At 56.0% G+C, this 14,689-nt stretch overlaps 1 protein-coding gene across 1 annotated transcript in view; it reads right to left on the reverse strand.

Annotated features, from left to right (window-relative positions):
- Nucleotides 1-14,689, reverse strand: part of ASTN1 (astrotactin 1) — a 197,792-nt gene that overhangs the window by 34,988 nt on the left and 148,115 nt on the right. Inside the window, exons 10-14 of the mRNA XM_055121220.1 lie at nucleotides 14,517-14,654; nucleotides 12,488-12,638; nucleotides 7,447-7,613; nucleotides 6,542-6,736; nucleotides 3,518-3,645 (exon numbers count right to left, since the gene is read on the reverse strand). Of these exons, the coding sequence (XP_054977195.1) occupies nucleotides 3,518-3,645; nucleotides 6,542-6,736; nucleotides 7,447-7,613; nucleotides 12,488-12,638; nucleotides 14,517-14,654 (779 nt within the window). The remainder of the gene's footprint in view (nucleotides 1-3,517; nucleotides 3,646-6,541; nucleotides 6,737-7,446; nucleotides 7,614-12,487; nucleotides 12,639-14,516; nucleotides 14,655-14,689) is intronic.

Here is a 14,689-nt window from a genome sequence, read left to right on the forward strand (position 1 = left end):
CTTCCTCTTCCTGATGTTATAACTGGCTGTTTGGGGGCTGGAGCGATAGCATAGTGGGTAGGGCGTTTGCTTTGCATGCAGCCAACCTGGGTTCAAATTCCAGCATCCCATATGGTCCCCTGAGCACCACCAGGAGTAATTCCGGAGTGCAAAGCCAGGAGTAACCCCTGTGCATCGCCAGTTGTGACCCAAAAAGCAAAAAAAAAAAAAAAAAAAAAAAAAAACCAAAAACTGGCTGTTTGCCTTGAAAACCTTGGAAAAATGAGTTGACCCTATTTGAGGCCTCTATAAAAAATGAAAACAGAATAATTAGGCCAAGGAAATAAAAAATAATAACGTGCTAATTTTAGAAAACTGATGTAGCTTCATTCTAATGCGTTGTGTTTGCTGTTGGGGCTCATTAGAGAAAAGTCAGACACAATGGCAGCCTTTAGACAGGCACAGTGAGAGGTTCTAGATCACTGTCACTGTCACTGTCATCCTCTTGCTCATCGATTTGCTCGAGCGGGCACCAGTAATGTCTCCATGGTGAGACTTGTTGTGACTGTGTTTGGCATCTCGAATACGCCACGGGGAGCTTGCCAGCTCTGCCGAGCGGGCGGGATCCTCTCGGTAGCTTGCCGGGCTCTCCGAGAGGGACGGAGGAATTGAACCTGGGTCGGCCGCATGCAAGGCGAACGCCCTCCCCACTGTGCTCTCGCTCCAGCCCACAGCCCGAGAGGTCCTAGCTAGAGTTGGAAACAGAACGGGGCTAATATATCCATAGTGGTATCTCTTGCAACGTTAGCCTAGGCTTCCTGAGGGCTCCATCAACTCATCCTTAAGCTAGATGAAGAGAGGGTACTTGTCCACTGGTACCCCAGTCGCTGAACAACTGTCATGTTTCTATTTCTGTGAGAATCAAAGAGAGTGGATGACTGGGAGGGCCAAAAGGAGAAAGCGGTACTCAGGGATCATTCCTGGCTTTGCACTCAGAAATGACTCCTGGTGGTGTTTGGTGGTGCTTGGGGGACCAGATGGGATGCCAGGGATCGAACCTGGGTCGACCGTGTGCAAAGCAAACGCCCTTCCCATTGTACTATCTCTCCGGCCCCGCCCAGGTGCACTTTAAAATCACACTGATGAAGTTATCACTATGCAAGTTTAAGACTAAAGACACACATCTCTCTGGAACAGAAAACCCACAAGATGTGGAAAGTGCATCAAACTGAGCATATCCCACCCCCCCCCCCCAAACCCACCACCACCACCACCACCATATGCTTTGGACAACTGGTCTACCTCACATGCATTCTCCCACCCAGATCCCCTGTTTTCCAGTAGCTTGGCAGCCACACCCACAAACTGCCCCTGGCCCATGTAATCCCATCAATGGCCAAGATCCAGAGAGTATAAAACAATGCTCCTCTTATAGTCTAGTTCTCCCTCTTGGAGAACCTGGCAAGGTACCGAGAGCATCCTGCCCGCACAGCAGAGCCTGGCAAACTCCCCGTGGCGTATTTGATATGCCAAATACAGTAACAATGATGGGTCTCATTCCCCTGACCCTGAAAGAGCCTCCCATGAGGCACCGCTGGGAAGAACGAGTAAAGAGACTCAGGGCTAGGATGAATGGAGACATTACTGGAGCCCGCTCGAGCAAAGCAATGATCAACAGGATGACAGTGACAGTGACACAAAAGGATATGAATAAAGCAACAGCAAGGCCAATCTATGAAGGTTTTGCAACATGTTAGACATAGCACATCAGATATTCTGTTAGATATTCCCTTTCACTGCAGGACATCGGGGGTCTGGAATCCTAATGGTGCCACAGACGACAGCTTGGGGCAAGGGGGGACATCAGCTGAGGTGCGGTCTGAAATTGCTGGCTCTGGCCACCTGCCAAAGGGATCTTTTGGGGGCGCTAGGGTTTCCTCAGCCAAGACAAAGGCTCTGTGGACCTAAGTTCTTGCTTGCTCTTCAATTCTGCAAGGAAACTTTGGCTAAGGCACTTCGCTTGCATCCGTTTTCACCTCCGAGAAGTGGAGATAATGGAATTTGTCGTACCTCCTCTATGCCTACCGATTGTCTAGAGCTGAACAGTCATGGGTGAAAAGAAGCTATGAATATCAAAATGCCTCCAGAGAAAGATAAAGCACCACCTCCACAGAGGTGCACGCACACACAACACACAAACACACACACACACACACACGCACGCGCACAACTTCCAGAATTTTGCTGCCCTCTTCCTCCTCGTTCTCCTCTCCTCTCATGGCGTCAATCTGATATTACTTGGTTTCTCAGGTATCCACCTCTAGCTCAAAACAACAACTGTCGCACTGTTGCACTGTTACACTGTCCTCCCGTTGCTCATCGATTTGCTCGAGCGGGCGCCAATCACGTCTCCATGGTGAGACTTGTTGTGACTGTGTTTGGCATCTCGAATACGCCACGGGGAGCTTGCCAGGCTCTGCCGTGCGGGCGGGATCTTCTCGGTAGCTTGCTGGGCTCTCCGAGAGGGGCGGAGGAATCGAACCCGGGTCGGCCTCGTGCAAGGCAAATGCCCTACTGAGGTGGGATAAAGGGAGTCTGGGTGTTGGGATGGGAAGGGCTGACCGTCCCCAAATGCAGAGATGCCCCCCAGTGACAGAGCCCTGCCACAGCCCCCCTCAGTGCACACATCCCTCTTCCAGCCACGCAGGCACCAACAGCGCTGCTGTGGAGAAATGCACACCGTGGCAACCGTTCGCACACAGTGCAGCCACGGGTTCCAGAAAGGGAGAGAGGAACAGAGCCTTTTCCTGGCGGACTCACGGGATCCTTTCCCAGTGTACCCTTGACTGGTCATCAGCTCAGGTCTTTTATTTTTGTTGTGATGTGGGGACGTATTTCTGAATGACACTCCCCGTCCAGCCCCCGTGAACAAAATAGCTCTGTTTTGTTCCAGAAAGACTTTCCCTCCTAGCCTATGTCTGAAGAAGGAATGGCAAAGTGGACCAAGGACAGATGGAAGGAGGGAGGAAAGGAGGGAAGGAGGGAAGAGGGAGGGAGGGAGGGAGGGAGGGAGGAAGGAAGGAAGGAAGGAAGGAAGGAAGGAAGGAAGGAAAGAAAGAAAGGAAGAATAGAAGAAAGGAGAGGGAGAGAGGGAAGGAGGGAAGAGGGAGGGGAAAGGGAAGAAAGTGAGAAAGAAAGGAAAAAAGAAAGAAGTCAAGAAAAAAGGCAGGCAGGCAAGAAGGAAGGAAGGAAGGAAGGAAGGAAGGAAGGAAGGAAGGAAGGAAGGAAGGAAGGAAGGAAGGATGGAAGGAAGGAAGGGGGAGGGAAGGAGGGAGGGAGGGAGGGAGGGAGGGAGGGAGGAAGAAGGAAAGAAGGAAGGAAGGAAGGGAGCATCGCTGTGTGTAACCCAAAAAGCCAATAGAGAGAAAGCAAAAAGAAATCAGGACCAGGAATATCAGGAGTGTGGTCCAAGCACCAGGTGGGCATGGGGTGCGGGGGGATGCCTGTGTCTGCTGAAGGTTAAGTGGGGCTCACTCACCTGTCAGGAAGTCGGGGTCCGGGGTGGGCTCGGAGATCTCCTCCAGGCACTGGTTCTCCAGGGGGACCGTGGCTACTACGAGGCCGTCAGGCAGCTGCTGGTCTATCCCTCGAGCAAAGTTGTTTTGCCTGGGAGACAGAGGCAGAGCTTCATGTCTGGACCACAGCCACAGAGGGCAGTGTGGAGGTGGCCCAATTCCTAAAAGTGGCGCTCTAGATCCACAATGGAATACTATACAGCTCTGAGAAAGGGCAGAATCATGCAATGACTACTTCCGTCCACGAGGGGGAGCTAGAGGGAACTAGGCTGACTAAGTCAGCCAGAATGCAAGGGGGCAGGCACAGAATTGTCTCTCCCAGGCAAAAAATGTATAATAGAAATGACATCTGCATTTGCATGTTCATTGCTGCCCTGTTTACAATAGCCAGAATCTGGAGAAAACCCAAGTGCCCGAGAACAGATGACTGGTTAAAGAAACTTTGGTACATCTACACAGTGGAATACTATGCAGCTGTTGAAAAGACGAAGTAATGAAATTTGCATACAAGTGGATTGACATGGAGAGTTAAGTGAAATGAGTCAGAAAGGAGGGACAGATATAGAAAGATTGCACTCATCTGTGGAATACAAAGTAACAGAACGGGAGACTAACACCCAAGAACAGTAGAGCTAAGGACCAGAAGGTTTGCTCCATGGCTTAGAAACCAGCCTCGCATGCTGGGGGGAAAGGCAGCTCAGATAGAAAAGGGACCACCAAGTAAAGGGTGTTTGGAGGACCCAGTTGGGTTGGGAGATGCGGGCTGAGAGTAGACTATAGACCAAACACGATGGCCACTCAATGCCTCTACTGCAAACCACAACACCCAAAAGGAGAGAGAGAGCAGAAGGGAATGCCCTGTCACAGAGGCGGGGTGGGGTGGAGGGGACGGGGTGGGGATGGTGGGAGGGATGCTGGGACCATTGGTGGTGGAGAATGGGCACTGGTGGAGGGATGAGTACTCGCCCACTGTATGACTGAAATGCAGGCATGAAAGTTTGTAAGTCTGTAACTGTACCTCACGGTGATTCACTCATAAAAAGTTAAAATAAATACATACATAAGTAAAGAGCATGTAGCTGCTTAAAAAAAAAAAAAAGAATCATCTCCCCCGTAAGTGGGCTGAAAGATATACAGCAAGGGAGCAACCTAGGGCCACAGATAACATGAAGAAAAACTGTTCAGCAAAGCTGAGTTTGGGGGGGATGGAGAGGGCCGAGACAGCAGGAAGGGGAGACTCTGGTCTCGGGCGTGGTGTTGGAAATAAGAGCCCAGGAAACCATCATTAGCCGTATTGTAAATCACAGAACCTCAAGCAATAAAGATGAAAATTTGTTTTTTAACTTGAAGATTTCAAAGGGCTTTTGTTGATGTCTATCTGTTGACATTTACTACCTTAAACTTAAATGAGACAACATTTGGAAAAATATTTTGAATATCTGAAGTATTTAAATATCAGTATTTTAGGAGCTGGAGCGATAGCACAGCGGGGAGGGCGTTTGCCGTACACGCGGCCGACCCGGGTTCGATTCCCAGCATCCCATAGGGTCCCCTGAGCACCGCCAGGAGTGATTCCTGAGTGCAGAGCCAGAGCTCAGCCCTGAGCATCACTGGGTGGGACCCAAAAAGCAAAAAAAAAAAAAAAAATTCAGTATTTTAAAACATTGATGATGTCATTTAAAATTAAGAATCATAGACCCGTTATGTTTTAACAGGTTCTATAAAATGATGTGGAGGACACACACGTTTTTGTGTTCTGATTCTTTTGTTTCGGGGGGGCACCACCAGTGGTGCTCAGAGCTTACTCCTGGCTCTATACCTAGGGAATCATTCCTGATGCGGCTTGGGGAACCAGATGGGGTGCCTGGGGCCCGAACCCTGGCTGGACGCACGCAGGGCAGGGAAGCGTCTTGCTAGCTGTACTATCTCTCCAGCCTCATCTGTGTTCTGATTTTGGTGATGTCTGACTGAAAAGACAGCTAACTTCCAGCCTTGTATTCACCTCCAGAGTCACGGGACAGTTTGGCTGGCAGCGAAAGGTCGCTCTCTGTAAGCCAGCAAAGGGAAGACCTCGAATATTCCTCGGAAGGACCCCCAAAACCCTGGCCCATGTCTGAAGGCTTCTCTGATCTAGCAAAAACTCCTTCCTGGTTCCTTCTATTTGTAAATGTAAAGCAAGCATTTGGGGCGTGATTTGAATTAAACATAATCTTGCAGGGACTGGAGCAATAGCACAGAGGGGAGGGCGTTTGCCTTGCATAAGGCCAACCCTGTTCGATCCCTGGCATCACATAGGGTCCTCCGAGCACTGCCAGGAGTGATTCCTGAGTGCAGAGCCAGGAGAAAACCCTGAGCATCACCGGGTGGGACCCAAAAAGAAAAAGAAAAGAATCTCAGAAGTAGAGCAATAGTCCAATGCATAAGGCATTTGCCTTGCACGCGACTGGTCCGGGTTCAATCCCCGGCATCCCATCGGGTCCCCCGAGCACCGCCAGGAAGTGATTCCTGAGTGCAGAGCCAGGAGTCAGCCCTGAGCATCGCCGGGTGGGACCCAAAAAGCCAAAGACAAAAAATAAAACAATCTCGGGGGCTGGAGCGATAGCACAGCGGGGAGGACGTTTGCCTTGCACGCGGCCGACCCGGGTTCGAATCCCAGCATCCCATATGGTCCCCCGAGCACTGCCAGGAGTAATTCCTGAGTGCATGAGCCAGGAGTAACCCCTGTGCATTGCCGGGTGTGACCCAAAAACTAAAATAAATAAATAAATAAATAAAAATAAAAAAAATAAAACAATCTCTCAGTTGGTTCCTGCCTGGGTGAAGCCCTTCCTGACTGGAGGAAGCAGGTCTTGGGTTCTAGAAGGAGGCCATGGGGGAGAGACACATTGAGGCTGGTTCCAGAAAAGACCATGGAGCTGCTTCAAAAATCTCCCCGGGGGAGCAGCAGAGAGAGCCAGAGAGAAGAGACACGCGACCCCGAGTCTCACCTGAACGTTCCTCTGAGCACCTGGCCCGCAGCCACCTCCCTGGACTGGTTGTTGTAACCAAAGAACATCTCCCCAAAGAGCGTCTGGTTCATGGGGAGCTCCCGGCTCTCGCCACAGTCCCCCCCTTCCGGGCAGGCCTCCGTGATGAGCTGGCAGGAGCGCCCGTCCACCGCCAGCTTGTAATCCTCGATGCACCTGTAAGGAGGGGACGGGAGGAATCAGGAATGAGCTCGAGGGAGCACAGACTCACCCGGCTCTCCGCTGCTGTGCACCTGAACTGGATTTCCAAGCACAAAAGGGGGCCGTGTAGGGGCCGGAGCAATAGCACAGCGGTGGGGGGCGTTTGCCTTGCACGCGGCTGACCCGGGTTCGAGTCCCAGCATCCCATAGGGTCCCCTGAGCAACACCAGGAGTGATTCCTGAGCACAGAGTCAGGAGTAACCCCTGAGCACCATCAGATGTTACCCTCAAGGGGCTGGAGCGATAGTACAGCGGGTAGGGCATTTGCCTTGCATGCGGCCGATACGGGTTCGAGTCCCAGCATCCCATAGGGTCCCCTGAGTACCACCAGGGGTAACTCCTGAATGTATGAGCCAGGAGTGACCCCTGTGCATTGCCTGGTGTGACCCAAAAAGCAAAAAAAAAAAAAAAGTTCGACATGGGGTGTGTGTGTGTGTGTGTGTGTGTGTGTGTGTGTGTGTGTGTGTGTGTGTGTGTGTGTGTGTGTGTGTGTGTGTGTGTGTGTGTGTGTGTGTGTGTGTGTGTGTGTGTGTGTGTGTGGTGCCCTATGGTCAATTTCCCTTTTTTCTCTGGAGGGACTCGCCTGTCCTTCATGGGGGGGCCTCTGCCCAGCTCAGCCCCCCTTTCCTGAGCGTCTGCACCCCTTGGGGGGCTGCTCCTCTCACCCGCAGAACATAAGGATGTTGTACAGGGCGGGGTCGTCCTGGAAGGGCGCCATCTGCTGGAGACAGAGTTGCTCGCAGCCGCCGTTGAAGCCATCAGAACAATCCACCCCAATGTGGCGGTCATAGCAGCCAGAGCTGTCCTTCATGGGGCTGAGTCCGGAGGGGCACTGACATAGCAGAAAGCAGATGCGTCGCAGGGTGATTCGGGGCCGGGTCTGGGGGGTCCCCGAAGACGCGTACAGGGAAAGCCGTCCCCCCTCCCCCGCCCTCGGTGCAAACATTCCCAGAGGGTAGGGTTCCTGCAAAAGTGGGGGGCTTTGCAGGAGCCCCCAGACGCGGACCACACGTGGGTCCCGTGAATGTGCTAGAAGGGAGGGAGCTTTGTCACAAGACAGCAGGTGGCTGAGCTGCAGAGTTTGGGTAGCACTGTCACACTGTCATCCCGTTGCTCATCGATTTGCTCAAGCGGGCGCCAGTCACGTCTCCATGGTGAGACTGGTCGTGACTGTGTTTGGCATCTCGAAGACGCCACGGGGAGCTTGCCAGACTCTGCCGTGCGGGCGGGATCCTCTCGGGCTCTCCAAGAGGGATGGAGGAATCGAACCCGGGTCGGCCGCGTGCAAGGCAAACGCCCTCCCCGCTGGGCTATGGCTCCAGCATAGACAGGATGTGAACTGCAAGGCTGAGGGGGAGGAGGCAGGGAAGGGCTGGGGGCACCCAGGACTGTCGGCCCCCGGAACTCTCCTCTCCCCCGTTCTCTCTCTCCTGCTGAGAACCAGGTTCTTTCTGGAAAACCCCCTCTTGTCCTTGCTCCGACAGCGGCACCCCGCAGGACACGAACCGTTTAGCTGACACGAACTCTGCCATTTCCCAAGCAAACGCCTCCCCCCCCCCCCCGACGCTTGCCCGGCCCCCCTCCTGGCCCGCCCTCCTCCTCCTCCCTGTGCAGCCAGCTGGAATTTTCTAGACTCGTTTCAAGACGTTTCGAGACCACGCCAACCCAGATGTTCCCACGGCTGGCAAACATGTGGCGTGAGGCCGCTGACGATTGCGCCCCACGTTTGATGAGCCCGCCCCCGCCTCCCTCCACGGCCACGGCCCCCCAGCTGTTCAGCCAGGTGTGGGGCCAGGAAGCTTCAGCACTGGGCAGCCGCCCAGCCTGGGCGGGGGGGACCAAAACAGAAGTTTGATGGGAACGATCTAGCTTTGGTTCCGAGGTTGCTGAGAAAATCCTTTACTCCCTCTGCCTCTCTTGCTTCTCTCTCTCTCTCTCCTTTTTTTTTTTTTTTTTTTTTTTTGCTTTTTGGGTCACACCCTGCAATGCTCAGGGGTTCCTCCTGGCTCTGCACTCAGGAATTACCCCTGGCGGTGCTCAGGGAACCCTATGGGATGCTGGGAATCGAACCCGGGTCGACTGAGTGCAAGGCCAATGCCCTCCCTGCTGTGCTATCGCTCCAGCCACTCTCTTTGCTTTTTGGGTCCCACCCGGCGATGCTCAGGGCTGACTCCTGGCTCTGCACTCAGGAATCACTCCTGGCGGTGCTCAGGGGACCCTATGGGATGCTGGGAATCGAACCTAGGTCAGCCGCATGCAAGGCAAACGCCCTCCCCGCTGTGCTATCGCTCCAGCCCCATCTCTCGCTTCTCTTCAGCCGTGAAAAAAAAAAAAACACTCAGCGGGGCCAGATCCAGGCGTTCCACTATCCCTGCCTTCCGTGGTCACTGCCACAGGGCCAGTGTCCTCTCTCAATCCCCAGCCAGGCCCCCTCCACTGCCCAGCCACCTACCGACCTGTTGTTCTCTGTCTATCAAGCCAAAGGCATCTCCTCCCCTCCCCCACCCCCCACAAGGGGACGCAAGTGTTGGGTCGCAGAGTCCCCAACACTGATGCAGCCACAAACAACTTGGGTCCACAGTGGTGCCCTGCTGCTAGCCGATACCAGACTGTCCCATCTGAGACCTTCCCTTGGGGGTTGGGAAGCGAAGGCACAGATCACTGTGCCTTGGCCATGTTGTACTTGTCTGGCCAATCAGCGAAGAGGAAAGTAAGAACCATTTGGGGCGAGTTCGTTGTCTTTGCAGGTGAGTCTCTGGGTGTCGTTCTCCCTCTCAGCAACCCAGGAGGACGTGTCCAGCCTTGCCCGAGGGAAAGGCACCGAGATACAGGGGCTGGAACTTGCTTCAGACACTCGTGCAGTGACATGGCTGTTTTGTCTGTGAAGCTTTGCTCTGTTTTGAAGACCAGAGCACATGTGTGCAGCAGCCAGCCAGGTTGCTTCTCGTGGGAGAGAGAGTCTGAGTTCACTGGACTCTAGTTTTGGTGCTCCAGGGGTAAGGAATCATATTCCTGTAGATTAACTAGTGTTGGAGCGACAGCACAGCGGGGAGGGCATTTGCCTTGCATGCGGCCGACCCAGGTTCGATCCCCAGCATCCCATAGGGTCCCCTGAGCACTGCCAGGAGTAATTCCTGAGTGCAGAGCCAGGAGGAACCCCTGAGCATCGCCGGGTGGGACCCAAAAAGCAAAAAAATAAAATAAAATTCAGAAAATAAAGCTTGTTAATTAAAAAAAATATTAACTGGTATTCAGATGGAGAAAGGCAATGACTGGATGTGACTCCATCTCTCACCGGTCTGTCTCTTACACACATACCACGGCAGCGGCAAAGAGTCACAGACTCTCCCGAGCAGCGCCTCAGAAAACGAGATTTTCGGGGCCGGAGCGATAGCACAGCAGGTAGGGCGTTTGCCTTGCACGCGGCCGACCCGGGTTCGAATCCCAGCATCCCATATGGTCCCCTGAGCACTGCCAGGGGTAATTCCTGAGTGCATGAGCCAGGAATGACCCCTGTGCATTGCCGGGTGTGACCCAAAAAGCAAAAAAAAACAACAACAAAAAAAAACAAAGAAAAGTTAAAAAAAAGAAAACGAGATCTTCATGCCAGAGCCCCCCAAAACCTTCTCTTCTCTGAACTGGAATTGAAAGATGGTTTTCAGAGGCTCCGAAGAAAAAGCCAGTTCTGAAAGATTCCCCCCTGCCCCCTTCCCCCCCAAAAAAAAAATGAAAAGGAAAGGCAAAGAAAGAAAAGAAAAATATCAAAAAATAGAAGGCCTCCTTCCCCCTGGCTGCACGCCAGCCTCCTGCTCTTACTCTACCCTTCTCAGTCAACTCTACGTGGGGTGGAGGTGGGGGCTTGGAATTCCTCATTACAAACCACAATCCGGGCCAGAGCCCTAGTCCAGCGGGGAGGGCATTTGCCTTGCATGCAGCCGACCGGGATTCGATCCCCGGCATCCCATAGGGTCCCCCGAGCACCGCCAGGAGTGATTCCTGAGTGCAGAGCCAGGAGTCAGCCCTGAGCATCGCCGGGTGGGACCCAAAATGCAAAATGGTAGAAACAAACTCTGATCCTTCCTTTGTCCTGTCTTGCAGGCTGGACCCCCTCCCCAAGAGAATAGACGGCTAAGGGCTGACCCCCCAAGGAGCCCTATTAACCCCTCTCTGCAGAGGGACAAGTCGGGGGGTTGAAACAGCTGTTGACCACGGCTCTCGCTCTTCCTTCTTCCCCGGGATAGAAGACACGTGTTCCTCTGACCCCGAAAACACACAGTTAATCATCTTTACGGAAGTTCACTTCCGGGCTGATCAGTCTGGGGTCTCATCGGCTAAGGAAATGAGACCTTTTCTCCTTTTGTTCTTGGGTCATGATGCCTTGCTCCTCTTTTTTCCCGACCTATGTCTGAGGTTGGGCTGGAGCGATAGCACAGCGGGGAGGGCGTTGGCCTTGCACTCGGCCGACCCGGGTTCGATTCCTCCGTCCCTCTCGGAGAGCCCGGCAAGCTACCGAGAGGACCCCGCCCGCACGGCAGAGCCTGGCAAGCTCCCCGTGGCGTATTTGAGATGCCAAACACAGTCACCACAAGTCTCACCATGGAGACATGACTGGCGCCCACTCGAGCCAATCGATGAGCAACGGGACGACAGTGCTCCAGTGCTACCTTCAATATCAGCCTCTTTTGCCACTGCTGGGGTGGCTCCTGGGGCCCCACAGGGTGGGCAGGGTCACCCCCTACGGGGGGGGGAGAGGAACAGGACTGTGCATCCCTCCCAGACTCCCCCAACCAGCACCCAGGCATGGCTGGAAGAAGACAGGCTGCCTCGCTAAGGAGGGGTCCTGCCCTCAAGGCGCAGAGGGGAATTGCAAAGCCCAGTGTGAAGACACAGCTGGTGGGCTCCATCTCCCCAGCCGGCCACCCTCCCCCTGAATCCACAGGGGTCTGGGGGCTGGAGCGATAGCACAGCGGGTAGGGCTTTTGCCTTGCACGCGGCCGACCCGGGTTCAATTCCCAGCATCCCATAGGGTCCCCTGAGCACCGCCAGGAGTGATTCCTGAGTGCACGAGCCAGGAGGAACCCCTGTGCATCGCCGGGTGTGACCCGCACCCCCCCCAAAAAAAAGGCAAAAAAAAATCAGCTGAGAACCAGAGACAAAACCACAAACATCGGGCAGTGGCAGGGCTCAGTGTCGACCTGAATGGGACAGCTCTGTCCCTTTGCCGCCTCCAGAGCAACTTATTTCTTTGAACACTTCTGGGCTTGAGTGTCTAAAACCTCCAAGTGGGTCCGTGTCAGAGTGCATGTGTTTGTGTGCGTGCATGCATGTTCATGGGTGTGTGCATGCATGTGTCTGTGTTTGCGTGCGTGTGTCTGTGCTGCATGCATGTTTGCATGAATGTAGGCATGCGTGCAGGGGTGTGTGCGTGTGTGCAGGTGTGTGCGTGTTCGTGCGTATGTGCGTGCATGCATGTGTCTGCATTTGCATGTGTGTCTGTGTTGCGTGCATGTGTGCATGCGTTTGTGTCTGCATGTGTGCATGCACAAGCATTCATGTGTGTGCGTGTGCACATGCATGTGTGTGTGCGTATGTGCATACATGTGTCTGCGTGTGCGTGTGTGTGTCTGTGTCTGCCCTCCACCCTGTGCCACGCCCACCGGAATGGGATGGACGGACAGACGCAGCCGGACGCACAGACGCACGTACCACGCAGCCCGTGGAGTCCAGCTTGCGGTCGGAGATGCAGCGGAAGTTCTTCCTGCAGCCGCCGTTCTCCTTGCTGCAGTCGCGCACAGGCCCGAAGGAGTCCAGCAGCACCTCCAGGCTGTCGAAGGACGACGAGGCCATCAGCTCCTCCCTGCAGGACACAGGGCGACAGGGATGCGGGGAGACGGGCGTCAGGGATGGGGGCAGACGGGCGTCAGGGATGCGGGGAGACGGGGCGTCAGGGATGGGGGAGACGGGGCGACAGGAATGGGGGGAGACGGGGCGAAAGGGATGGGGGGAGACGGGGCGGCAGGGATGGGGGGAGACGGGGCGACAGGGATGCGGGGAGATGGGGCGTCAGGGATGCGGGGAGACGGGGTGACAGGGATGCGGGGAGACAGGGCGACAGGGATGCGGGGAGACGGGGTGTCAGGGATGGGGGAGACGGGGCGACAGGGATGGGGGGAGACGGGGTGACAGGGATGGGGGGAGACGGGGCGTCAGGGATGGGGGAGACGGGGCGACAGGGATGGGGGAGACGGAGCGACAGGGATGGGGGGAGATGGGGCGTCAGGGATGGGGGAGACGGGGCGACAGGGATGCGGGGAGACGGGGGACATAAGGGATGCGGGGAGACAGGGCGTCAGGGATGGTGGGAGACGGGGTGTCAGGGATGCGGGGAGACGGGGTGTCAGGGATGGGGGGAGACGGGGTGACAGGGATGGGGGGAGACGGGGTGACAGGGATGGGGGAGACGGGGCGACAGGGATGGGGGGAGACGGGGGACATAAGGGATGCGGGGAGACGGGGCGACAGGGATGCGGGGAGACGGGGGACATAAGGGATGCGGGGAGACAGGGCGTCAGGGATGGTGGGAGACGGGGCGACAGGGATGGGGGGAGACGGGGGGCGTCAGGGATGGGGGAGACGGGGCGACAGGGATGCGGGGAGACGGGGCGACAGGGATGGGGGGAGATGGGGTGTTAGGGATGGGGGAGACGGGGCGACAGGGATGCGGGGAGACGGGGGACATAAGGGATGCGGGGAGACAGGGCGTCAGGGATGGTGGGAGACGGGGTGTCAGGGATGCGGGGAGATGGGGTGTCAGGGATGGGGGGAGACGGGGTGTCAGGGATGGGGGGAGACGGGGCAACAGGGATGCGGGAGACGGGGCGATGGGGATGGGGGAGATGGGGGACGTCAGGGATGGGGGAGATGGGGCAGCAGGGAGACGGGCGACAGGGATGGGGGGAGATGGGGCAACAGGGATGGGGGAGACGGGGTGAGAGGGATGGTGGGAGACGGGGCGACAGGGATGGGGGGAGACGGGCGTCAGGGATTGGGGGAGACGGGCGTCAGGGATGGGGGGAGACGGGCGTCAGGGATTGGGGGAGACGGGCGTCAGGGATGGGGGAGACGGGGCGACAGGGATGGGGGGAGACAGGGGGTTCGGGGGAGATGGGGGCTCGGGGTTGGGGAGAGACGGGGGTGTCAGGAATCGGGGGACTCCCAGGAGCACCCCAGGCTTCTGTCAGGCTTGCCCTGTTGCCCGTCCCTCTCACCCGGTTTTCACCCTCCTCCAACTGAGCAGTAAGGAACATTCTAGTCATCAGGGGCCCCCGGAGGGGCTGAGCGACAGCACATGGCTGGCCCTGGAGCGATCCCTGAGCACAGAGCCCCGAGCCAGCGCTGAAGGGAACCTGGTGTACCCCACCCCCAACAAAGACAAGGCGCCCCCCCAGCCCCCCCACAAAGAGCGAGGGTCTCAGCCTGGGCTCACGGGGACATTAGAGGCGTCAGTGAGACGGCACAGCGGGAAGGGCGTTTGCCTTGCACGCGGCCGACCCGGGTTCGATTCCCGGCATCCCCTAGGGTCGCCCTGAGCACCGCCAGGAGTGATTCTTGAGTGCAGAGGCAAGAGGAACCCCTGAGCATTGCCGGGTGGGACCCAAAAAAGCAAAAAAAAAAAAAATTCCCTTGGGAAGTTTGTCCCTCCAGGCAGCCCGTCCCCCCGGCACCGGTCACTCACCGGACCTCCACCGAGTCCTCCATCACGGTCATGTCCGTCTTGCACTTGGCCGAGGGGTTGATGGCCAGCTCCGCGGGGGGGATCACGAAGCTCTTACTGAGAGGCAGCCACATGCCCTCGCCCAGAGTGTACGTGAACCTGCAGGGACACCCCCCCCCCCCCCACACACACAC

This window comes from Sorex araneus, chromosome X, assembly GCF_027595985.1.
Source record: "Sorex araneus isolate mSorAra2 chromosome X, mSorAra2.pri, whole genome shotgun sequence".
Taxonomy (NCBI): Eukaryota; Metazoa; Chordata; class Mammalia; order Eulipotyphla; family Soricidae; genus Sorex; species Sorex araneus.